The sequence below is a fragment of the Cebidichthys violaceus genome, unplaced genomic scaffold (assembly GCF_023349555.1).
Source record: "Cebidichthys violaceus isolate CVI_PGR_0920_01 unplaced genomic scaffold, fCebVio1.0.p SCAF_12, whole genome shotgun sequence".
In the NCBI taxonomy this organism is placed as follows: domain Eukaryota; kingdom Metazoa; phylum Chordata; class Actinopteri; order Perciformes; family Stichaeidae; genus Cebidichthys; species Cebidichthys violaceus.
Window position 1 is genome coordinate 1,099,452 of NW_027176285.1, and position 24,625 is coordinate 1,124,076.

General features: G+C 43.8%; 1 protein-coding gene across 6 annotated transcripts; it reads left to right on the forward strand.

The window, feature by feature from the left end:
• The first annotated feature begins 733 nt into the window (after positions 1-733).
• Positions 734-24,512, forward strand: rc3h2 (ring finger and CCCH-type domains 2). Of its 6 annotated transcripts, none has more exons than XM_068705817.1 (20): positions 734-1,223; positions 7,950-8,278; positions 8,367-8,484; positions 9,071-9,304; positions 10,445-10,620; positions 11,870-12,070; positions 12,270-12,402; positions 13,034-13,152; positions 13,817-13,929; positions 14,138-14,452; positions 14,875-15,077; positions 15,205-15,515; positions 15,601-15,747; positions 16,977-17,120; positions 18,149-18,337; positions 18,446-18,701; positions 18,955-19,039; positions 19,539-19,761; positions 19,981-20,144; positions 20,267-24,512. In XM_068705817.1, the coding sequence occupies exons 2-20, from the start codon at positions 8,048-8,050 to the stop codon at positions 20,412-20,414; spliced, it is 3,510 nt and encodes a 1,169-aa protein (XP_068561918.1). In that variant the 5' UTR covers positions 734-1,223; positions 7,950-8,047; the 3' UTR covers positions 20,415-24,512. The 6 variants fall into 6 exon arrangements, with proteins under 6 accessions (XP_068561918.1, XP_068561922.1, XP_068561923.1 ...); XM_068705821.1 differs by having other exon boundaries at positions 19,539-19,755; XM_068705822.1 differs by having other exon boundaries at positions 18,149-18,313.
• The last annotated feature ends 113 nt before the right edge of the window (positions 24,513-24,625 follow it).

The window sequence follows — 24,625 nt, forward strand, 5'->3', positions numbered from 1 at the left end:
TATTTCTCTGAAGCTAAAGAGCAACACCAATCAATTGGGACATTCAAAGAACAAGATTCAACCAGAAGCAAACAGGACTAACAGTCAGCTGTGCAGAAACACAGCGGGTCAATGACATGAGAAGGTCTGACTCTAAACACTACTGAGATGCCAGATTAAGTCCTTCATAATGTACGAGGCTGTCCAACGAATAGGATTAACGTCAGCGGGCCATGTTCATGAACATAATCCAGTCGATACAAAATAACTCTATTTTACATAAAAACACTTTTGAATACATTCACAGAAGACTGACTTTAGTTACTATCAAATGTAGTAGCAGCCTAATACTAATAACCATGATTTAAGATAATTTTGTTGGTGTGTTATTTAAGCCTTTGCAAAGTATATGAATATGTTTATAGGTCATCTCAGGGTAAACATTATGAATAATGTGGAAGATGAATTGAGCTCAGGCATGCTTTTCTTCTTCTCTACTCCACTTCTCTAAACGTAGGGCTGCAACAAAACGAGGGGGAACTGCGTGTGTTTGCATGTGTGTGTGTGTGTGTGTGTGTGTGTGTGTGTGTGTGTGTGTGTGTGTGTGTGTGTGTGTGTGTGTGTGAACTTCCTCTCGACAGGCGCACTTGTCGAAGCGCATCCTCTGCCGGTCTGTTCCTTTAAAACCAGGCAGCCCACGCCTCGAAAAGCGGCTTGTTCCGGCTTGCCCCTTTACATCTTTTTATCCTTGCTCACAACATTAAAATAGTGCCCCCACGCCGCCCCTCAGACAATTACGCACAAGCATTTTTGTTGAACCGTCGGAGGGTGAACAGAACCGCGTCTCGGGCAGAGCAAGATGCGTATAGCGGGACAGCGGCTCTCCGCCCGCGCGGCGCCGTCGTGAGTCTGATGAGGCGCAGTTCGGGCACCATCACCGGCGGAGCGATACCACCATCTACTCCCAGCCCCGTTAGTCAAACCGAGAGTGTGCGGCTCACCGTACCTGAGTGAACGTGTCCGTCATGTACTATCGAAAAGGGGGGCAGAGGATCCAAACCGGACCAAGAGACCTGCCTCCAATGCCCTGAAATGCAGAGCCAGCTCACGTCAATCATTATTTCCCTGGGCTTGCTGCTGCGGTTGTTTTGCAACTGATGAAGATTTTTTTATTATTATTATTATTTTGATGCGCTTCTGTGGATGAATATGTTTATTCTGGTGCTCATGGTGTAGTGCGTGAGGTAAGTGACTTATCCAGAGGTGCGCGCTACTTTCTCCTGCTCTTCCAATCGAGGTTTTATTTGTTGTGTGCAAAAGCCTTTGACATTTCAATGTCAGACTAGGACTGCTTTTTTATTTTGTCGTTTTCCTTTCTTGAAAAGGAGATATCATTAGCAGCAGATTTCAGAAATGCTATTATTAGACCTGGAACTATTCGGCCACCAGCTCATCATCAATTCCTGCAACTGGTGCAAATGGAATTTTATAAGAAGCCTGGTTGTATTGAAATGATGGGCCCATAGCTCACAGCCGGATCCCGGTGCAAACCGGGGTGTTCTGGAAAGAGTTGAGGCAGTCATTGCATGTTGTAAAGCAGCATTCAAATTGTAGATAATGCTGCTGCAATGGGGGAGACTAGTTGGTGTTACCCCAAGCGTGATGATAGGCATTTCCACAAATGTGATATGTATCACTTTTGCTCTCAAAGTGACTCCTGAGCTACAGCAGAGCTGTTTCCAAGTTCAGGTTGTTGCATATTATTTACTGCCGCCTTCAGTCGGTGTGCAGCCGCCTGTCACGCTGGAGGTTACTCTATAACCTGCTGATTTGCAACTGGAAGCAACCTGATACTCTGACAATATTATCCACGGCTGCAACAAACTAAGGTTGCTTAACTCTTGGATGCTCCCGTTAGTGCAGCCACATCTCACATGCGTAATAAAGTAGGCCTCTATTTTGTGTGCTGTATAATACAGCAGCTTGTGAGCTGTACGGTTGCCCTGCCTACCATCCACACACTGTGATGACAGGCCTAGTGAATAAATAATCCCACAGACCCACAGACTGTACGCTCACAAACAAGTGAGCAGACAAGAAAACAACTGTAGGAATCCTGTAATGAATAATGGAACAACACATTCCTTTGAAAAGAAACGAGCTGCTCTTGCACCATCATAACCTTGAGCTGCCATACAAAAACACAATTCAAAATGATGATAATGCCAAAATGTGATATGATTTGTCACTGCAGAATGCATGTGCATCAGTGTGTTGTTACTCCCAGTGTCTACTGGAGTGTGTTCCCCAGTCTTTTAAAAGAGTAACAAGCATCATCAGTGCTGAAGCTGAAACTTCATCATTTACCGGCATGCTGCGGTTACAAGTATTGCTTTCACTGTAAAGCCAAGAAGCGCTGCCTCCCACTGACTTTTTCTGCCTGTAAACACAAATCCCATTTCATTTGTTTCACTTTGTTGTCAACATGAATGCGTTGTAGGACTCTTAAAGTCTCCTTATCTTGCTTTAGTTTTTCAGAATACATTTTTTCACAGATGTGGTGGGTTTGAAGCTTTACTAACAAATGTGTTCCCTGAAGGCTCTGCAATGGAGTTTATGTTAAAACTGAGTGCAGCTTATGCTGTGGAGAGGTTTTAAAGGGCCATGAACACGAAACACACAAAAAGTGAATCATGACAAAAATAAAAACATTCTGTAATACCAAAGCAGTCTCATTAAAACACAAGCATTTCTCAAAATGAGTATGTTGGAGTAGTAATTACAGTAGTACTGTCTTTAGTTACTGAATGAGACCTTTCTGTTGTGCTGATGTAGTGATAGTTACTCAGTTTTTGGGAAGTTTTTGTATATTCAGACTGCAGGCAAAAGTGGCCCACTTCAGCTTTTTTTGTGCATATGTGACTCAGATCTGGGGGGTTTTCATAACAGTGTGAACGCCACAAATTACATGGAATCGGATGTTTTTAATTCTGATTGGGGACACTTTCATACGCGGCCCTAAATCAGACACAGGTCTGATTTTTTTTGCAATGCGACCTCAAGTCTGAACAGCAATATTCAGCGGAATTCTAGCGACTTTTACCTCAGTCTATGTCAACATTCGTCACAATCCTGCGCTGGCAGGAGTCCCTCGGTCAATGCAAACATGGAAGACAGCTCTAATGGAGGTATACAGTGGAGGGGCGGTGATCACTATCAGCCGCTCACTAATTAGCTGCATGGTTTCCACACCACGTCAATTTATACATGAAACAGTGAATGATGACTTTAGGGGCCTCCTTGTTTACTTCTTACAACAGTGTTGGACGTCTTTCTTGTTGGTCTTTTGCACATGCGGGTTGGTTCAGGACTGTGACCCGCTCACACTGGGGTCTGATACGGGCCACATACAATGTGAACAGCAGAACCAAAAAAATGGATCTGAGCAGGAAGGCTTGCAGTATGAACGTAGTCTGTATTTTTTAGATCTGTGTCTCTGGTGAAAACGCCACCCTGGGTTTACTGATCCACTGAAACACACACACACACACACACACACACACACACACACACACACACACACACACACACACACACACATAAAATGTTCTAGTTCAGGGCTCACGGCGACAGTGAGAAGGAGTCCTCATATTACTTCAGATTCCTTTCCTTCAGGTCCCACTCATGTTCTGTGGCGATGTGTGTGTGTGTGTCCATGTGTCCATTTATTAGTTCCTATTTGTGTGTGTGTGTGTGTGTGTGTGTGTGTGTGTGTGTGTGTGTGTGTGTGTGCGTGCGTGCGTGCGTGCGTGCGTGCGTGCGTGCGTGCGTGCGTGCGTGCGTGTGCGTGTGTGTGTGTGCGTGTGTGCGTGTGTAGCAGAGCAGTTTTTGGACGCTACGAGCATGACTGCTTGTCCCTCAGATGACAACCCTGAGACAGCTCATCCCTCATTGCTGCTACTGGTTGTTGTGGATCCATAAACTGGTCAAACGTCTTAACTTTCAGATTATTTAGCAGACATCTCCTTGCTTTTATTTGGTAGTTGATAATCGAGATTGGCCGGAGGGAGAAAAGGGGGATGACATGCAACACAGATCCTCATGTCAGAATGTGTCTTAGATCACCAGCGCATGCATGACGAGGCCCCAGACTTGAAGCTGTCAGAGCTAATGTACGATGTCAGTTTGTCAAACACATCATAACGGCTTAATAAGTTACTCCAGCCACGACCTTACCCTGCATGAGGGTGTGCACCACTTGGATGAGCCTCTTATTGGCTGGCTGCTGTATTCGGCTTCCTTCTGCTCTCTCTTTCAGTTGCATTGCTATTTTCAAAGTCCCTGTTTCTATGGGAAACAGCCACGACAAAGACTTAAGCTGACAAGCTGCATGCTAACGACATAATGAAACTGTGCTATCGTCGCACCATAGCCATGTGAAAGACGTTTCCCTCCTGGCAGGACATTTTACAGGCGCTGTAGGGCTCTTAGCCTGTACCAGAGTCCGCCTGATTTATTTCTAGCCAACCTTTCGCTGGCAATGTGAGAATATCGACCTTTACCCTTAAGTTAGCCTGACCTTAACTCAACAGGAAGGCTCATCACGTATCTAAAACAAAGTCCAAATCTAATTAAGACCCTCGAAAACTGAAGGAGGGCCAACCTCAGTGTTCTTAAAAAAAAAACACTCCCTCAAAACAATCTTTCTCTTTCTGTCTCTCCTTCTCTGTGAGAAAGGAAACTCCAGATGCCCTCCCCCACACAGCGGGGGCCAAGCGAGGACTCACTGTCCCAAGATGATAGCTCGCCAACTGTTGGCCGTAAAGACACAATGTACTTCTCATCCTCCGCTCGGTAGAGTGGGGCGCTCAACAGGCCGCTACAAGACATTAGGTTCCACCGAGCCTTCTTTCAACAGTTTTAGGGATACTTTGCTCTTAAAAATGGACGCTGAATGTGCTGCATCTTTGTGTTTTATGCTTCAAGTTTTCCTACATTACAAACCACTGTAGGCGAATTGCAGGCATGAACACGTCTGGAACAATATAAACAGAGCTCACAGGTTGATTTCCTCATTTTTAAATAAGTGAGGGAGGAAAGCCTAATGAGGAAGTTATGGTTTTCTGTGATAACACAACACACCCACTTCTTCCCTCTTGTGTCACAAGACCAAATTTAGTCATGACCATGGGGGCTTTTTGTGTGTGTGTGTGTGTGTGTGTGTGTGTGTGTGTGTGTGTGTGTGTGTGTGTGTGTGTGTGTGTGTGCCATGCTTGCATACATACACACAAGTATTGATCTATTCATGCAAGTAATGGAAGTACATCATAGTATTATGGACTCCCCATGTGCTTTGAGGTACTTGTGCATGTCGTGAATCTTAATTGTGGTGTGACAGTGCGCAGGCTGGTATCCAGCCATGCATGCAGGAATCATTTCTCCACAGAGCAACAGGCCAGACCTGTATTGTGCCAGGGCATGTCTGTAAAAAAATCAAAATAGGATGTAGCAGTTGCTCCGAGCAGGAACAGGTGGCTGTCAACGTGACTGCAGCCAGTGACTCGCGGTGAACAGTTGCCCCCAGAGTTTGCACCACTCCCTAATCCGTTCACACAGAGAAAGGGCGTTTGATCCAGGCTCACGCGCGCCAAGATACAACTCCATTATCCATAGATCGTCTCCAAACGCGCCACCGAGCCCGTTTCATCGCACGAGCGCTACCTCGCTCTTCCTCAGACGGTGCTCACTCCGTAATCGGTCTTTTATTTGGCCTCCTCGCAGAAGAAAATATGATGCGCGAAGATAGAGCGGAGCTGTCCACGCGGCCGTGGGGGTTCCTCGGGGACCGTGCTCTGCGGGCAGTGTGGGAGTGTATGTAAGTGGCAATATAAGTGTCGCATATTATGATTTTAATCACATTCAAATGCATGCTGAGTGTATTTTTATTGTCTAAAATGATGCGTAATGTGCGTAATGTGCACATTTCCACTTTCTTTTTCCATTGGACTGATACATGTTCACACAGGAAAGAGACTTTATTTATTTATTTGGCATAACAGTTGTTTCATAACTTGGTCATAACTTGTACATGTTTTTAGATAGATAGAGAGAGAGAGAGAGAGAGAGAGAGAGAGAGAGAGAGAGAGAGAGCGAGAGAGAGAGAGAGAAATGAACTGAGTTTCTTTGTCCTTTGTACTTACTGTGTGTGTGTGTGGGGGGGGGGGGGGGGGGGGGGGGTTTACTGTATCTCTAAACCCTTATGAATAGATTTCTGTTCAGATTATTGTGGCACCTGTCTCGTGAAGGCACCAGCTGCTATTTTGGTGGGCAGTTTGAACAGATGCAACAGACTCTAACAGCAACAGGTGCTGACTGTCTGCATGCTGTGCCTCAAACACTTTGCAGAACGGAGACAGAAGGATAGCTTTTTTTTATTTGCATGTATTTTATGCAAAGTTTTCCTTTTGGTTAATGGGATGATGCATCAAATAACATACGGAACACAAGAGGTTGTAGAAAATAAGAATGTAAGAAGAGGAAATGTTTTCAAAAGAAATTACAAAGTGACAGAAAGTTCAAAATCAAAGTAAAGCATGAAGTCTAAAATATCTTTTTACTCACATTTTATCATAGGCTGGGTTTTGGGGGAATTTACAAAATTGCTTTCAATAAAGGATTTGAACTAAAATAAAGCCTTATGTCAGAAAATAGAAAGATAAGTTAGAGTGAAACTACTGCCTGCGGAACATAACTGAGATCCTTTACAAGAGTAATTATTTATGGATGTTTACTTTTTGATTCTACTCTAAACAAGCTCTAAATAAGTAGTGTCATATATCCGTATTTTCAGCCTGTTTGGGAACATTTGGCATAAACAAACATTTTGGCCTACAAACGTTCCCTGAAACAGGAAGCTGTTATGATTCAGCTTTATCCCTGTCTGTGTGTATCAGTTGTCCGGGAACTGATACGCTCATTCAGTGTTCTCATGATTCAGCGTGAGCTCAGTCTTCACTAGACAAGAGAGGGTTTGTCTCAAAGAGCAGGAAGTGGAAGCTTAGATGATACCTCAGGACTAGACTCTCCCTCAAATTAATACTCAGCACTTAATGTTGGACCTTTAGTTTTGAGTCAATTGTCTTCACCTGTATTCTTCAATTATGTTTCATCTTTTGCAGTCACTCAAACATGTGGTTTACATGTTGTATTCCTCCATACTTTATTTGTTATTTTGATATTTACGGCTGTTGTTTGAATGATGTACAGTCCGTGTTGGTAGTGAGGTCAGTGACATATAGACCTGGACTTAACACTGTACAAACTGTGTTCACAGCAAGGCCTTTGATCGCAATATGTGTTGAGAATTTGGCAACTCCTTCTTTTAGGTGAGAGTGCTTTTATTGCCCACATTAAATGAATGTCTGACTTTTATGGCGAGAGTGGCTGAAGATTGCCTGTGTACTTAGCTAAATGAGTAGACTCAAACTCATGACATTCATCCTGTTCCTTTTATTTGTTGGACACCATGTCTGTTAGCTCTCACTACTTGTTTTGAAGCTGTTGTGGCAGGTGACAATCTTTTATGGCAAGCAGCTGATTATATATACAAACAGAGTACATATGCACATAATGAGCTCTAATGGGCTCTGGAACAAAACTATCACAACCTTCTCTTTACTTTTATTCCGTCCTGTTGAGTGTAAATCCCAGAGAGTAATACGTTTCTCTTGTGGTGTCGCTATAGTTGAAGTGATGTTATTGTAAGGACATGCACACTGGGATGTGGCGGATTATTTAAAGTACTTTATTTTAACAGTTAGATCTGAAACAAATAATCAATTAAGGAAGTAGTAAACTGTCTGTAGACAAATCAGTAATAAACACCCTTAGTTGCAGCTTTAGCGCTTGTACATTTTTACAGTTTTCTGTCAACATAACTGCTGCATAACTTTATGTCCCGTTCCTCACAGTCATCGTCGGCGCTGGCAAGCAGGAGCTGTTGTCGGGGCTCGTTGGCATGCGTTCCCCCTGAGCTCGGTGACGCTTCCCTCGGTGGTGTGGTGGCAGGATGCCAGTGCAGGCGGCCCAGTGGACCGAGTTTCTGTCCTGTCCCATCTGCTACAATGAGTTTGACAGCAGCGGCCACCAGCCCATCAGCCTGGGCTGCTCCCACACGGTGTGTAAGACCTGCCTGCACAAACTGCACCGCAAGGCCTGCCCCTTCGATCAGACACCCATCAGCACTGATATCGACCTGCTGCCGGTCAACTGTGCCCTGCTGCAGCTGGTCGGAGCTCAGGTGAGTCGGGACGAGAGAAGGCGTGTTTGAGTAAAACAACGTTCCGTGTGTCTGCGTCTCGTGTGATCTCACTGTGTGCGTCTCTTAGATCCCAGATGTGCAACAGGTGAGCCTGAGCAGCGCAGCAGAAGTTGAGAACTACGAGGTGTGCAAGGTGTGCGTGGAAGAGCTGGCTCTCTACCTAAAACCTATCAGCGGAGCGAAAGGTTTGTGCGTGTAGATATAAATGTCTGTTTTTGTGTTTTTTTTGACGGTACATCTTTTGAGTTTTGAATCTCTGGGCATCTGTGAAAGAGAATGAAGATCTTCACACTAAATGTGCGTGGGCTGCAGCTGAACTGCCTGTGCAACTTGGCATTCATGCATCTCACACTTCACATGACGCCTGAAAGCTGTACTTTTATGGTACTGAGGGGAAATGTATCCCTCCGCGTAACCAGACAAGAAAGATTGACCTCCCAGAAATGACCAGCAGTTTCCGCCGGTTTGTTCAGCCAATTCTGGGTGACGGTGCTGTGGCAGCATTCATCATTTTTTGGCAAATTAGATAATTTGTACTATTCACACTTTGTCATGTTCTAGTTCCCTAAGAAGCACAAACCATTGGTTGGTTGGAGATTAGATGCACAGTGAACCTTCAAGGCTCATCTTTCCGTGAAGAGGCTTGTAAATCCACCGACATAGCAGATTCTAACAGACTTTATGAACAGAGTTGAATTAAGACAAAATGCTAACTAAAGTAAATGTTTTAATTCACAGTTTTATTCACAGAACTGTCACCTTTTTTTGCAGGTGTGGCGACTCTGAGTCCAAGCGTGCTCAGTCGGCCAATGCAGAGGAAGCTGGTGACCTTGGTGAACTGCCAGCTGGTGGAGGAGGAGGGCCGTGTGCGGGCGGTGCGGGCAGGACGGTCGCTGGGGGAACGAACCGTAACCGAGCTCATCCTGCAGCACCAGAACCCCCAGCAGCTCTCTGCCAACCTGTGGGCAGCGGTGAGGGCGCGGGGCTGCCAGTTCCTGGGACCTGGTGGGTGTGAATGACATACAGGACACAAACACATAGATGTGTGAGGCAATCAGTACATGCGGTTTGTAACCTGACATTTGAATGTCATTTCAGGCAGATTCCACACATGTCTTTGTTTTGTAGATCTGAGGCAGACTTGCAATAGTAAAGTAAGAGCTGTGTGAAGCGTCATCTTGCTCTTATTGCTGCTGTAAGCCTGTTGGATTTATGAAATGACTTGACTGTTATTTTAGTAGTTTGGTGTTGGAATTCAAAAGAATTAGTTGTCTTTCAGTTGACTGGACAAGGGCCTCATTCAACAATATCTTCCTAAGTTTGTTCTTAAATTTGTTTTCAAGAGAAGTCCTAAGAAAATTCTACGTCTGATTTACAACGTGTTCTTAAACCGCAGAGTTGTTCATACCTGTGTTGTCATGAATCCCATTGTCCTGGTAAATGCCAGTTGATTCTACTGCGCAGGTAAACGCCCTGCTAATGCCCATAAAAGGCGAAGGTGATGTGACTGCAAGGCTGTGTGCACACAGACAATGAAGAGAAACGTTGAGAATACAGTCAAGAATGCCCAAACAATGGCCGAAGTTTATGATATTTGAAAATCAATAATCAATAATCAAGTAAAAACGATGAGAACTGATGTTGAAATAGAAAAAGTGTACGAAAACACATTTATAGGCATAGGTACAAATATGATTGTAAAATGAAATAATATGATACACCTGTAGAATTGAAGAAAATAACGAATAATGCACAAACATGTCAGCACTCAAATGTTTAGTGTTAATGTTATTGTTCTTATCCCACACAGGAAAACATTGGTTCTTAAGAACTTTTGGTGAATGAGGAACAGTGTGTCCAGAAGTTACCTAGTAAATTGCCTGTTTAGATTGCCTCATCAAACTGACTGCTGGTGCTGCTACCCGGTGTCCTGTGATGATTGCTCATAGGGCAGATTCTGACTGGGAAACTGTTTCTCATCATGATAACAGAAGGAGTACATTTGAAAGTCTGAGGACACCTGGCTCCAAGACCCTTTACGTGTTAGAAATAGATCTGTTTGTTTGATTTGTTGATTAAAACATGCCTTGTATTCTTCCAACCTCCCACCGCTCTGCATCCCCCTCTGTCGCTCTCCCTCATCAGCCATGCAGGAAGATGCTCTGAAGCTAGTTTTACTGGCTCTGGAGGACGGCTCAGCTTTGTCCAGGAAGGTGTTGGTTTTGTTTGTGGTCCAAAAGCTCGAGGCTCGGTTCCCCCAGGCCTCCAAAACCAGCATAGGGCACGTGGTGCAGCTTCTCTACAGGGCCTCCTGCTTCAAGGTACGGGCAACATGAATGAGCATAAATACACACCAAACGCATTAATGTGTCCACCAGCAAGGACATGTGAGTGAGCTGCACTATTAAATGCTTTAATAAAAAAAGGCCTTTGACCATAATCTACGTCAACGTGAACAAAAGAACCTCAGTTTGCTGCTGTACCAAGAACCCAAGCCATAATAATTGGCCTGATTAAAAGAAGGGTATTTAAATAGACCACCACATAATCCTCTACCGCAGAGACAGCGCTCCAAATGAATACCTTTCTTTATTCCAGCAGTTACAGATGTTTTCCAAAACCGTTAGTCCTGTCAGTTTAAGTTTAATATGTTCCACTTAATAAACTCTATCAAATGAAGATAAACAGAGACGAGGATAACCTTTTCAACTGTAGATTGAGGTCCAATTTAAGATGACTCTGTCTGACATTAAAGCATTATCACGGCCTAAATGGGTTACCCAATATCTTCTATTGCATCAAAGTCATATCTGTAATGACGATACGACCGTCTGTGGATACACTTTGTGTGCGTGAGTGTATTTCTGTGCCTGTTATCTGATGACAGACATTGCTGGTAGGGCAGAAATGCCAGCTATCTGCTCCTGATGCAACAGCAGCAGTCTATATTTGCCCTTGTTGCCCCGCCTTGCAGGACACAGACAGACAGCTCAGAAATGCAGAGAGAGAGGGGTGAGAGTGCAGGAACAGTAATAAAACAGACAGAGGATGGACAGCAGGAAATCTGATTCTGTCGGTTGTAATTTTGACTGTTGACATTTGTAAGTGATACGTCAGCTGGATGTGTGTGTTGGTGTCTTATGATGATTACTCATAGGGCAGATTCTGAGAAGAGGGGAATCCCTTTGTTTGATCTGAATTTGAGTTCATTAGTCTGAAGACGCCACATCCGGACAAACTCCCAAATCAAAATACAGTTTTATTTTAAAGGTAACCCTAAAATGAATATTTCACTATCCGATTAGCTACTCTAGTTTAATGACAGCTGAGATCCAAAAATATACATTTATCAGTCTTTATTGACAAGTGTCTTGGATAGTATTAACAAGGAGTGAAGTTTCATTTTAGAGTGAAGATGAATTACAGTTCTTTTATTCATTTTGTATCGAGGACAAAAGTCTGAAACAATCTGTCCACTCCCTCTTTGTCTTCCTCATCTTTGTACTCTCTCCTGTCTCTCAACCCCCCCCCCCTTTCTTTCTTATTCTCTTTCCCTTCATCGTCTGTCAGGTCACTAAGCGTGATGAAGACTCCTCGCTGATGCAGCTGAAAGAAGAGTTTCGAACGTATGAGGCTCTCCGGAGAGAACATGACGCTCAGATCGTCCACATCGCCATGGAGGCGGGCCTACGAATTTCACCCGAGCAGTGGTCTTCTCTGCTCTACGGAGACCTGGTCCACAAGTCACATATGCAGTCCATTATCGACAAGGTACCAGTATGATGCATATGCCCGTCATTAGTAACAGGCTGTCATTCCACAAGTTTCAACGATCGTTATTGATGAACTCACTTTTTAGTTTTCACACGGTGGGTAAAACAAGCCTCTGGAGAACAGAAGCACGGGACAAATTCATCTATTCTTTATTTTCTTTTAAAGTCTCAGTCTCCTCTTCTATCTTCTGCTCCAGCTGCAGTCTCCAGAGTCGTTTGCAAAGAGCGTTCAGGAGCTAACGATCGTTCTGCAGAGGACAGGAGACCCCGCCAACCTCACAAGCCTTAGACCACATCTAGAGCTGCTAGCCAACATAGACCACAACCCAGGTGCGTCAGTTTGTTCAACAGTATTCATCTGAATGAATGCTAACGAGTCTGAATGATTCACACTGCTCGGAATGAACGGCTTGTCCTGTTCCACAAAGAGATCAAGATTAATGAGATTGAAAAGTGAAGCAAACAGGCAAGCTGTGGCACTCGCATACCAAAATGCAATTAAATAGCACAAAAGAGAAGATTAAAACTACTGATTGATCTTGTGTGTTGAATATTTATTAATCAAAGCACAACAACGAGGGTTAGAAATATTATGGCTCTCGGAAATGTATTCTGTATTAGGAAGTCTTGGTTTAATTTGGATGGATTGCCATGAAATTGGATCTCTTTGCCTGTGACCCCTCTCTTCAAACGTGTACAGCCCTTTGGTTTATGACCAAATACATGCAAAACTAATGGCATTACCATCTGTCTCAGCTAATGTTAGCATGCTAACATGCTAAACTAGGATTGTGAAGACAGTAAACACGACACCTGCAACATCTATAGTCCCAACTGTGTCGGATACACGCTAAATTCTCTCTGGGTCCGCTGCTACCTGAGCCTTTTAGAGACGTTGTGCAGCGATAAGACTCTCTTCTGACTCTCTTCTGAACAGACGGTGTTGTTGATCTGTTTGCAGATGCCCCGGCACCTTCATGGGAGGAGCTGGAAAGTGTGATGCTGGCTGTGAAGTTGGTGGTTCATGGACTAGTGGAATTCATACAAAACTTCAGCAAGAAGAGCCACGATGCTCCGCAGGTACACTGACGCTAAAGGGAGAGATTGTAACGGTTCGATTAATTAAAATAGACCACAGAACAATGCAAGAAACTAGATGAGCTGAAGGACGTGTGAGAGATCATGAACGTCATATTAGCCCAGTGGAAAAGTGCAGACTAGTGAAGGGGAGAAGTTGTACTGCTGCTCCATCCAGGCACCGTAGAAGGCCGTCGATGTTCAGGGTCGACTAGCGCACTATTTTCCTCCTGGCGGCGGCTTCTAAGACGGGGAAAGGGACATGACGTGGTGTCTCGTCTCTGGACACCAAGACTGAAAACAGCTGACACAGTGTAGTAGAGTGAATAGAGGATGAAGGTCTCCTGTTTGTCAGTAGCATCCCTGGCATGCTATCCTGAAGTTCTGTCCAAGTGAGACATTTTGTGGGTTAAAGGAATCTTTTGAATATTAGAAAATACAGTATAATGTAAAAGATGACTGGTCACACCATGACGCCATGATGTGTTGAGCTCTGTAAACCAGGAAACTATTTTTGATGCTGTTAAGAGTAAACATGAACTAACATCTTGTTTTTATAACTTTCACAACTTCAGACTAAGAGTCATATGTACATGTTAGTCTTTTGTCCAAAACGTGCATGCATTGGTTGAATGTTGCAGTAAATGTGCATCTGTGCATTTTGCAGCCTCAGGCCAACAGCAAGTACAAGACCAGCATGTGTCGAGACCTTCGTCAGCAAGGAGGCTGCCCGAGAGGAACCAACTGTACATTTGCACACACACAGGATGAGCTTGAGAAGTGAGTCCTTTTTCCACACAGCCTTCCCCAAACCCACCTTTTTTAATCAGATTTGTATTTATTTAATCGTGTGTTTATTTACAAGAGGATTTACAAACGGCCGCCAGTGCAAATATCCAATGACGACATGTTTATTTAGATGTTCTCCTCTGAGCAACACATGACCCATAGTACTGAATTTCCCTGTTGTCCCGTCTTCTCTTTCCAGATTCAGACTGAGAAACAAGAAGAGCAGCAGCGTGGGCCGCACTTTCCCGTTATCCCCAGGGGTTATGGGTAAAACTTTCACCATGGAGGGCAGCATCCACTCAGACGTGTCCACAGACATGGGGCAGGGGCTCAAAGGCACAGGGGAGAGCACCGACTCCCTGACGGAGGGAGTTTCCGGCCTGACTCACCCCCAACTGGTCTCCAGAGGGGCTGACATGATGGAGGAAATGAGCAGAGCGGTGCCAAATGTCTCCAATGCGGCTAACGGCTCCAACGGGCTATCTACCCGAAACACATCGGGGTCAAGTGAACAGTAAGATTATTCATCCACTTATTCGCTGATGCTTTTATGACTTCTATTGTTGGCTGTTTACCCTGTGACCAGCGTAATATTACTTCCAGTGGAGCATAACTATTTATGTGGAGTCATATTTGCCAAGATGAATATAGGCAATAAGTAATTTAACAACATAAAAATAAGTAATATATTAATGTTTATTTGCATGCACGATTCCAAACTTCCTCTTGTAACAAAAATTTTATCTCACATGGTTTTCTTTTATTTACATTTGATTGAATCTAATCAAATCCGCATTTATACCTGATATGTGGTTTGGAACACGTTGGATATTTGCACAGGATTTTGGAAGTGTTGTTGGGTAAGTGTGACCTTTGGTACCTCCAACTCCTTCATATGTTCTTTCTTTCTCTTTACGTTGTTATTCTGTCCACCAGGAAGCCCACCTCACCTCCCAGGACTCCAGTCAACCACTCCTCAACGTCATCTCCCTTGACGACAGTCGGGCGGGTCGACGTGGGCGCTCCAATGCCCAAACATGGTCAGTTCATGCTGCGGGCACCGCATCCTTCTCAGGCGTCAGAGCTGTACTATCAGGAGCCCCACTCTGCATATGACACGCCCCACTATCAACCAGCCTGTGAGTCAATTGTTAAATAAAAGTTTCAATTAAAAACATTTTAAAAACGGTATTGTTTTCTTGGGAAAGTGCCAATGAATGTGCTCTTGTCTCCGTCTTCTTTCCTCCTCCTCCTCCTCTCCGGCAGGTTCGTACTACCAATCTACTCTTCATCCTCCTCACAAACCCTGCATGGCTCGCTTCCTGCGGTCCTCCAACGTGCCGGAATCCTCTCTGCCGCCCTCCATTGGCCCTCCGCCGTCTTCCTACCCCGGTGACCCTCAATCGCCGCACCCACCTTCCTCCTCTTCTTCGGGGTACCCGCCGCACCCGCCTAGAGATCGGATGGGACCTCCTGCCTTCCATCACCACCCGGGGCAGCCTCAATATGGGCCTCTGGCGCCTGCTCATGGTGTTTACGCTCCCCTCTATGACAGCAGGAGAGTATGGAGGCCTCAGGTGAGCCGTCTGCTTACAACCATGCTACTGTTAATTTCATTATCCCGTGACTTACTCTGATATTGATGATTGTTATCATGAACAGCTGTACCACAGAGAGGATGCCAGGAGTAACTCACTGCCTCCAGAGGTGCTGCATTCCTCTGTCTACCAGCCTCCACTCAGGGAGAGATTCAACTCTCTAGACAGCAACTACTGCTCTGGAGCTGAACACCGTGCCGGCCTACACAGGGTAGGCGAAACAACATGCATCTTATAGCTGTGGGGAATACTCTCCTCTGATTGGCTGAAGGGATTTATTTTTAGATGACAACACACCTCTGACGTAACTCCTGCGTCACTGTTTTAGTCTAAGACACATATGCTGTTACGTGGCTACAGCTTCTTTTAATTATTGGTGGGCATAGTATAAGAGAGATAATCCACATTGAGCCATGCAATAATTAAAAAAGAATGCCCTCTACTGAGGGTTATATTAAAATGACTTTCTGTCTGTTTGTCTTTTCACAATGTCATGAAGCATCTCTTGTGTAGCTTCCAGTACATCCAGAGCAAAATGAATCTGTGTTAATCAATGTTGTTCAGTCTTACATTGAACAGATTTATCGCTGGGTTCTTTTCAGCAACATTTCCTTTCCTTTGCATCCACCCACATCTCATCTCACCTCTACCTTCCCTGCCAGCCACAGAGCTGCAGTTTGTAGCTTCAACCTCCTCTGTAGTCCTCCCACTTCTCACCCGAATATGTTTCTGCCTCCCCCACTCTCGTCTCTCCTTCTCACATCATCACATAGCATTACCAGCATGACTACTGCAGCTCTGCAGAATATTTTACCAATAATGCTGTCTGGCCACAAAACCAGTGATAGAGATTATTAATACAGAGCACAGTCTCTGAGATATCCTTGTTTTTAGGTAAATTGAGTCCAAACAAAGAATAATTTAGAGAAAGTTGCAGCATAGATTTGAAGATGTTTTCTAAGTTGTGCAGAAAGAAACAAACATTTTGTTATTGCAACACCGATACATTGCAATGCAATGCAGTGCAATAGCCCTGCAATAATAAGATCCAGTATATCTTTTGTGTGCCCCACCTGTATGTACAGAATACTGTCCATACATTTTACTACAAGCTAATACAAAACCACTAATAACTGCAAGAGTGTTGTTTTTAATCTTTGAACAAACAGCTCTATGGGGTCTAAATAAAAATGGCACATTAGAAGCTTGGCTATTTCTATTGCAGAGTTGTTTTATTGCACCTAATGCTGTGTAAAGATTGATTATTAATCTGATTCAACTGAAAACTCAAACTGATGTAATAGTAGGATATTTGGTAGTTATTGGTCAGATGTGTTGTCACTAAACTGAAAACTAGAATGTTTCAAATATTCTAATGTTAATATAAGTATCTGTTCTCTTGTCTCACTCTTCCTGTCTTGTCGAACGCTCCCTTGTCAGGATTACGGCCGTGTTCCTCTCGGCTACGAGGATCTGTTCAGAAGGAAGCAGGAACAGTGGGCTCATCATCATCATCATCACCATCACAACAGCAACAGGCCCTCCCAGTCCTCCCCCATCTTCACCATCGATTTTGCAACCGAGGTAGCGAGCAAATACCGGACACGACATATGTGCACACGCAAACACACTGAGCATGCTTAAGGGCGTTCATAGACAATTACAATTAAAATGCCGCCATGACCGTTAATAGCTTTACTGCAGCCGCCTGCATCTGAGAGTAATAAAGTACTTTACCGTTTCTGAAATATGTAGGATTAAATTCCTTTCCCAAAAGCTTGCGCCTCAGCTGTGCCCAATGCTATTTTAGTGGGGGATAGTTGCTTAGCAACTGTGGAGGGAGATATCATAGCAATGCACAATTGTGGCGTATGTGCGTGTGTGGGTGTGTGTGCGAGAGAAAGGAATGGAGAAAGCGAGAGGAGAGACTGTAACAAGCAGTGACTCAGGCTTTGTTTAACGGCGTGTCAGATATGTTTCTGTGAAGAAATCCACTTCAAATTGAGTGCTGATTAAAAAAAGCCACAAGGACTTTTTAAGTGATTGTGCATTAATCTCAATTCAATTTTGATGCCTTTACATAACAAGCATGAACTAACAAGACCAGCTGAAGGATTGACTGTTTCTATGTCAGGGTATCCAGTGCTTGTCACAGGGATCGCAGCAAAGTGGCACCAGGTCAGCAATGCCAGTGAGAGCATTAATTTAAATTTGTGAGCACCCAGGGCTGGTATGCGGTGTGTAAGCACCTCTTAAAACTTGCACCGTATGCTTAATATTCATTTCACGTCACACCTCTGGGCAATTTAGAGTCTCTATTTCACCTAATCTGCATGTCTTTGGACTGCACCTGGTAGAAACCTGTGGAGAGAGCTGGTGGAAGTGACAGTGTTTACCGCTGAGCCCGTGTGTAATAACTGTCTTTGTGTAATTACATATATTGCATAGCCTTACCTTACCAGCTGCTGTCCCAAAGCACTGCTGCTGGGCGTCTCTCTGCCTGTCTCTTTAAAACAAAAATGCTTGGAGGATGAATTATGTTTAGAGATGCAAACAAGCAAAAGAGCGTTTCTCACCATCTTTTTTTTGAATGTCTCTCTCTTGTCTTTCAGCATGTGGAGAGCAGTGGAGGCCAGTGTGTGGGCTGCAGGTTCAGAGGCGAGGAGAGCTTAGCACACTACTCTCCGTGGTCCTGTGGTACTATCGGACCCTGTCTCAGCCCCTTCGAGCCCGAATCGCTCGCACACACCTCGACTCACTCCTGCTCGGAGCACTCGGTGAGACTCTTCCCACATCCGCAAGTAGGCGCAGACACACATCTGAAGACAATTTATTATTTTTTTAATTTCAATATCTCTGTGGCAGCGTATGGGGTGTGTTCAAACGGCGTCGGTGTTTTTGTCATGCAGGAGTTGGACAGCAACGGAGGCGGAGGAGGCGGCGTCAGTGGCAGCGGTGGTGGTGTCGGGAAGCGATGGCTGCATTCGTTGGATCATTACCGGCGATTGAAAGACGAGGACCCGATCATTCCCTTTAGCGAGGGGCCCATCATCTCCAAGTGGGGTGCCATTTCCAGGGCATCTCGCACGGGCTACCACACCACCGACCCTATCCAAGCCACGGCCTGCCAGGGCAGCGCCAATACCACGCCCATCAACTTTAAAGGTGAGGAGGGATATAAGTCCTTGATTATTCATATTTCATTTATTCATTTTATTGAATCATGTTTTTCTTCTTCTTTATTTTGAAATCTCTAAAATGGTTGGATATCTCCTGTCATTGTAGTGCAGCTGTTTACTGACTTCAAAGCCCTTTGTAAACGGTTTAATTTACAGAATTATGAAACACAACGATATTTAATTACTTTTATCATAAGGTAAACGTTGCATTGATTTCTTTCTTTGTTTTTCTCTCAAAGATTACAACCACCACTTGGATCACAGCGACTACAGGTGGAGCTCCAGAGGATCAGACTCCTCCAGTCACTCCAGCTTCCTAGAGAGGTACTTCACGTTCTCGTGTCTTACATGTTGTTAAACTACGGCGGGGAAACACACAAACTCCCCACGCAAAGAGGGAAGAATTGAACAGGAAACAATTCAAACCTTTAAGGTCATAAACCTGCTTAAAAAAATGTGTTGAACATGATTAAGGAAATTTCACAGTATCGGTTAGATTTATCTCTGCTTAAACCCCACTGGGCACACGAGGGACTTTATTCCTGATTGTTCTGAACACATTTGTTCTCACTTGTCCTCTCTCATCACTCTCTCTTATCTCATTGTGCTGCAGTCATTTCCTCTCTGTGGTCAGAATAAGAAATAGTGCCGCTAGCTGGTTGATAAAAACCCTGTGGCCAGCCAAGAAACGGAGTCAGGAAAGGCCATTAATGCACAATGCAATGTTTTCATTTTATTTTACCATTTCATTATTTTCTACTGATGCCAAGAATGTTCTTAAAAGAAAATGGGAAACAATGGTCTGCATTTGTATGTGTTTCAGTGAGCAGCTTTGTGCGTCAGCGCTTCACTGCCGTCGAACTTCGATAAGCAGTGGAGAGAAAATCGTGTCTGATCTGCAAGCCCTTCAGACCGTCGCCTACAGCCGGGACCGGGACCGGGGCCGGGCCGAAAGCGAACCGGACCCAGAACGAGACATTGAGCTCGAACTGTGTGCTCTTGACCTGGAGGATTCAGACCACCAGGAGCTCAAGTCTCAGGTTGGTGTAAGTAAATCTCACCAGAGTGTTGGATCGTATACAGTAAAAACACCTAGAAACCAAAGTCTGTGACGCTGCTTGAATGTTTCTGAAGGGATGTTTTGAAGCTTGGAGGTGAATTTGTCCAACTACAGTTGGAACGTTTTGATTGAAAGATTTCTCCATTAAAGAAGAAATTACATTCAAGTACAACCATCTTTCTTTTGTATCATCTTTGCCTCTCAGGAGTCTTTAGACCTGGCCACCCCACAGTCTCAGGATGCTTCCCACCTCCTCTCACCACTCTGCTCCTCTCCCCTTCTCTCCTCTCCTGTGGAGGAGCGGCCCCACACAGAGGGTCCTTTGACAGAAAAGGTGGACGCTCACCTGCTGAAAAAGATGGCCTTCAGGTGAATTAACATGTTGACCGGTGTGTCACAGGGGGCGCCCTCAGTCAGAGTCGTCTCGGACTTGGCTTTGATTCCCCTCTTTGATTCCTTTCTTCCTTCCTTCCTCTCTTTCTGTTTTCCAGGAAGTCCCTGTCTCCTGGAGGGTTGGTCTCGGGAGGTCTGGGCGTCAGCAGGCTTGTGCTGCGTACTGGACCTCCTCGACTGGGGGACACTCCGACCCGGGCCTGTCCGGAAACGCCCGGGACAGAGATGCTGCTCAATGGAAGCTAAGGGGACACAAAGTCAGACTCTGACCTGCGCTACGTTAGAGCTGAGCCGCTTGTCCTCAACCACCTCCTGGTTAAAGGGAATACCATTTAATTCCAGCCTTCATATATGTCAATCATATGCCTAAATAAAACTAGACGGATATGGATCAACATTCTGTGCTGCCACACGTCATCATCACGTGAGGGGCAAGAGAAAACACTTTGTCCTGCCTCCTAAGTCTGGATTTTCCCACAGTGTACAGCTGGACACAGAATTTAGTGATTCACTGTTTAGCCCAATCAAACACATGACCAGTTTGCTCTAACAGTAGATGCTGAACTTGGCATGACGTGGTAGTCGTGAGGTTTACACATCATCTGGTTTGTTGTCATTCAACACAGCTGACAGCAGAAGCGTATTCAGTAGGTGCCACTTTTTAATTGACCTTAGAATTGTTTTTGGAGTCTGTGTTAATCTTTTTTTTTCCTTATTCTTTCGTGGATTGACTAAGATCCCAACATACCAAATTCTATACAAGTCTTCAAATCTTTTTTTATAGTGTGATGAATATAATTTCTCTGTAGCTTACACCAAGGCAGGTGATGCTTTAGAGAAACTTAGCTATCCAAAGCTACATCAAACAAAACAGTGATTATTTGTTATTTTTTGCCACCTCTTTGAATATTTTTCACGTCTTGCTATCTCATTACATGTTACATGGTAATGTCCTCACTCAGCTCAATGCTCCCGACTTAGCGTATAGCCTCTGCTGTATAGTTTGGCGTAAATAAGTACTCCTTGTTAAATGAAGAGATAGACGTTATGATACTAAGAGGAAATGGACAGGGCGCCCCAAACATCCTAGAAATATACAAAGTGCAGAAAACAGAGGTCTTCACTATGCTGATACTGTGTTATGAGTCATATGTTGACCTCTGAATTCCTTCGCCTGTCAGGAGATCACAGAACCCAATGGCACAGTCACAATACTGATTTTGGGCACGATAATTCATCACTGGGGGACAAATTATCACTGGAGGTCAGGAGGGATGACAACAAAACTAAGATGTGTGATCCTTTTTTGTCCATACTGACTACCGTTATTGTATTCTTAGGTGTCTAATACTGCATAGCTAAAGAATACGCATTACTAATTTACAACAGAAATTGTATTTTCAGCTGAAGCTAATTTAGTAGATTTCTATACAAGCCACTTGAACTCACAATCAATCTTAAAAAAGACTTCTGTTTCATCTTTGTGTGCCTGTAGTGGTTTAATCCTCCTGACTGTAAGATAGGAACACTCTCACTGGTCTCTCTCTCACACACACACACACACACACACACACACACACACACACACACACACACACACACACAGTACACGTGTGCTGTCATTCACACATAGTAGATACAAACATGCAAGACAGTGGCCTTCCTCTTCTTTGTGTTATACAGGCGTAAACATTGAGCTCTGTAATGACTTCTGTCCGTGTCCACCGACTGACAGACTCCTGTCCTGTTCCAGAGCTGTTGTCTTTCATGTAAACCTCATCTCAGAAACTGGAAATCACATTTTCTTTTGTGAGCTCATGGCGTTTTCTGTGCTTTCCAGTCCGGTCGCCTCTATGTACAACGTAAAACAATATTTAGAGTTCATGCATGATGTTTCGAGTGGACACCACTTGTGTTTTGTCGCGCCGTCTTCGTTTAACTCTTTGAAAATGTTTGGCTTTGTTTTATTTGATGCATTGCTAACTTCTGTGAAGTTGTATGTTGAGGTATTTTGTATCAGGATCTTTGTTACTCTTCCTTTGTTTGCTACATTTTCAGAGACAAAGTTGATTGTCTTGTCTTATGTCACTGTCTAGTTCACTGTCATTTTGTGCAGTATGGGTGATTTCCATACAGCCCAGCTTTGCTTCACTTCCTTTTATAGATATGAGGCATTCTGTCATGTGTGGCTTTGTCTTAATGACTTTAATAAATAACGTGAAAACATGAACTCATTTTGAATACACAGGATTTAAAGTCATGAGTTTGTTTACACCTGATTCTGAATCTTATGAGATTTGTGTAGAATGAGAAGAGGACGGCTGACTAATATTTGAATCTTTACAGCTTCCTCTGTCATTTCCTCTCACCTAAGCAACTGTACCTTTTCCAAAAATGATCCTCTCAGACAGATTATACATTAAATCCTATTTTAGAGGATGGCAAAGCAGCCGTACATGTGAGGATTGCTTATTGAGTTCCAAGTTAAAACTTTATTTAATCTGAACGAGTAATGAAATAGTGGACTGGTAACCTTATTAGGGTTTCTCTCTTCCCCCCCCGGTAGACAAACTGATTGAAAAATTCAATGTAATAATCTTTTTGAAAACTCTCGAAATGTTTTCCAAGATAAAAAAAAAGAAGAGCTGGAACGGGGATTCTGGTGCTCCAAGTCATGAGATTAGTTCAGCTGCCTACTGTCGCTCTGCATCTGTTTACAACTTCAACTCTGAAGTCACGTAACGTCAAGTGCCATGTTGTGTACAGTACAGTGTGATCAATCCCCGCAATCCTACAGCTTTTCATATTCCTCACCTGTAAACTGTGTGAGGAGGGGAAAGGCTCGGCCAAGTGAGACACTTCTTATGCAGTTCTGCTTTGTTCCACTAGAGGAGGCTAGACACGTGTCCGTCTGAATCGCTCAGGGAAGACTTAAGTTGCTCAGCTACTTTTTCTATATTCATCACTTAAATATTCTGTGGAAGTATTTACCTGAATTTCACTTGCTGATAACTGACCCTTTGACCCAAAGCACAAAGGGTTGGAGATTATATTGTTTGCCAATGTTTACTTTGCCAGTGTTTTCTTTTGCCTCTCAGTATCAATATTGGCTTCGCTATTCCTGTTTCTATGGGAAAGGGCTGGGCTCTACTGTGTGTAAAAGCAGTATTGTGAGTATTGAACTAACTTCAAAGTGATACTCCCTGTTTCCTATCAAGTGTCTATAGCACTTCTGTAGTGGCCAATTGCACTGCAATGATTCCTACCCCATCACTGCCAGTGGGTGCACTCCCCCCCCCCCCCCCCACCCCAATTTCCCTTCACCCCATCCTCCCTGCATCCTGCGTCATGCATGCGATATAGTCTCTCTTGTGATGGCGGAGGAGTATTGATGATTCTGTAGTTGTGATACAACACACCCAGCGCTGTAAGAGTTCTGCACATGCCCACTGTGTGGCCACGTCAAGTGCTGAAGTTTGCTTGCAGCATTTTACTCGTTTTGTTCATGAAAAATTAATTCTTGTTTGATAGAGATTATATTATTATTACGACTATTATTGCTATTACCACATTGGGTTGTTGTTGTGGTATTTTTTCCTCTGTATATTCTATGACAGCTTCTTTGTTTTGAATTTGAGATTTTGCTGAAACTGTTTGAATTTTTTATTAGACAAGAAAGTGTCTCATTATTCTATATTATGTGGGGGTAAAAAAAAAACCCTGTTTGTTGATTGTTAAACATATGATAAACTGATGTTTTCTGACTATTCATGTCTGTATTAGACATTTTATTTGCGAATCTATTGTTCGATTGAAATGTAAATGAATTATTAAGAGATGGTACACATCCGTCATTGTATACAGTCTGGCACCATCATTAGATGGACTTGTAGTATAGACGCTCATTTATACAACCTGTGATTACCAGATATATTTAAATGTTTAAGTCAATGGGGGCAGTTTTTTAACATTTCAGAATGAGGAGAATAAATTCCTTAAGAGACAGCATACCTAAAATGTCCCCGTAATGAATAATACTGTTACGTATTCCATTTATTTCCTTGGAAATATCACATCGTGAAAGGTTTCCCTTTTACTGTCTTTACGGTAATGCAGGACTGGAGTGGGTCAAACCTGTGATGATAATGATTTATGTGCTGTTGACGAAACTGTTTGAGGATTGTTTGACTGATTCTTCCTGTGAATTGTCCGGCTCGTTCGTCTGTATCACGCTGACCTAGAGACAGCTCGGCCGAGCAACATCCTGCGTCTGTGTTGCACTGAGAGGTGGAAGTATGAAAAGGCACTTGAAATTGCATGCCACAATAAACCAACAGCAAATTATGTTTCTTTGTGATTCCTGTCATAATTTGTGAGCGTCGTAATATGATAAGAGACGTTAAACAACAGAAGCAATTCATAGGCCTTGAGACAGTTTTGAATGGTTCTCTTAAGAA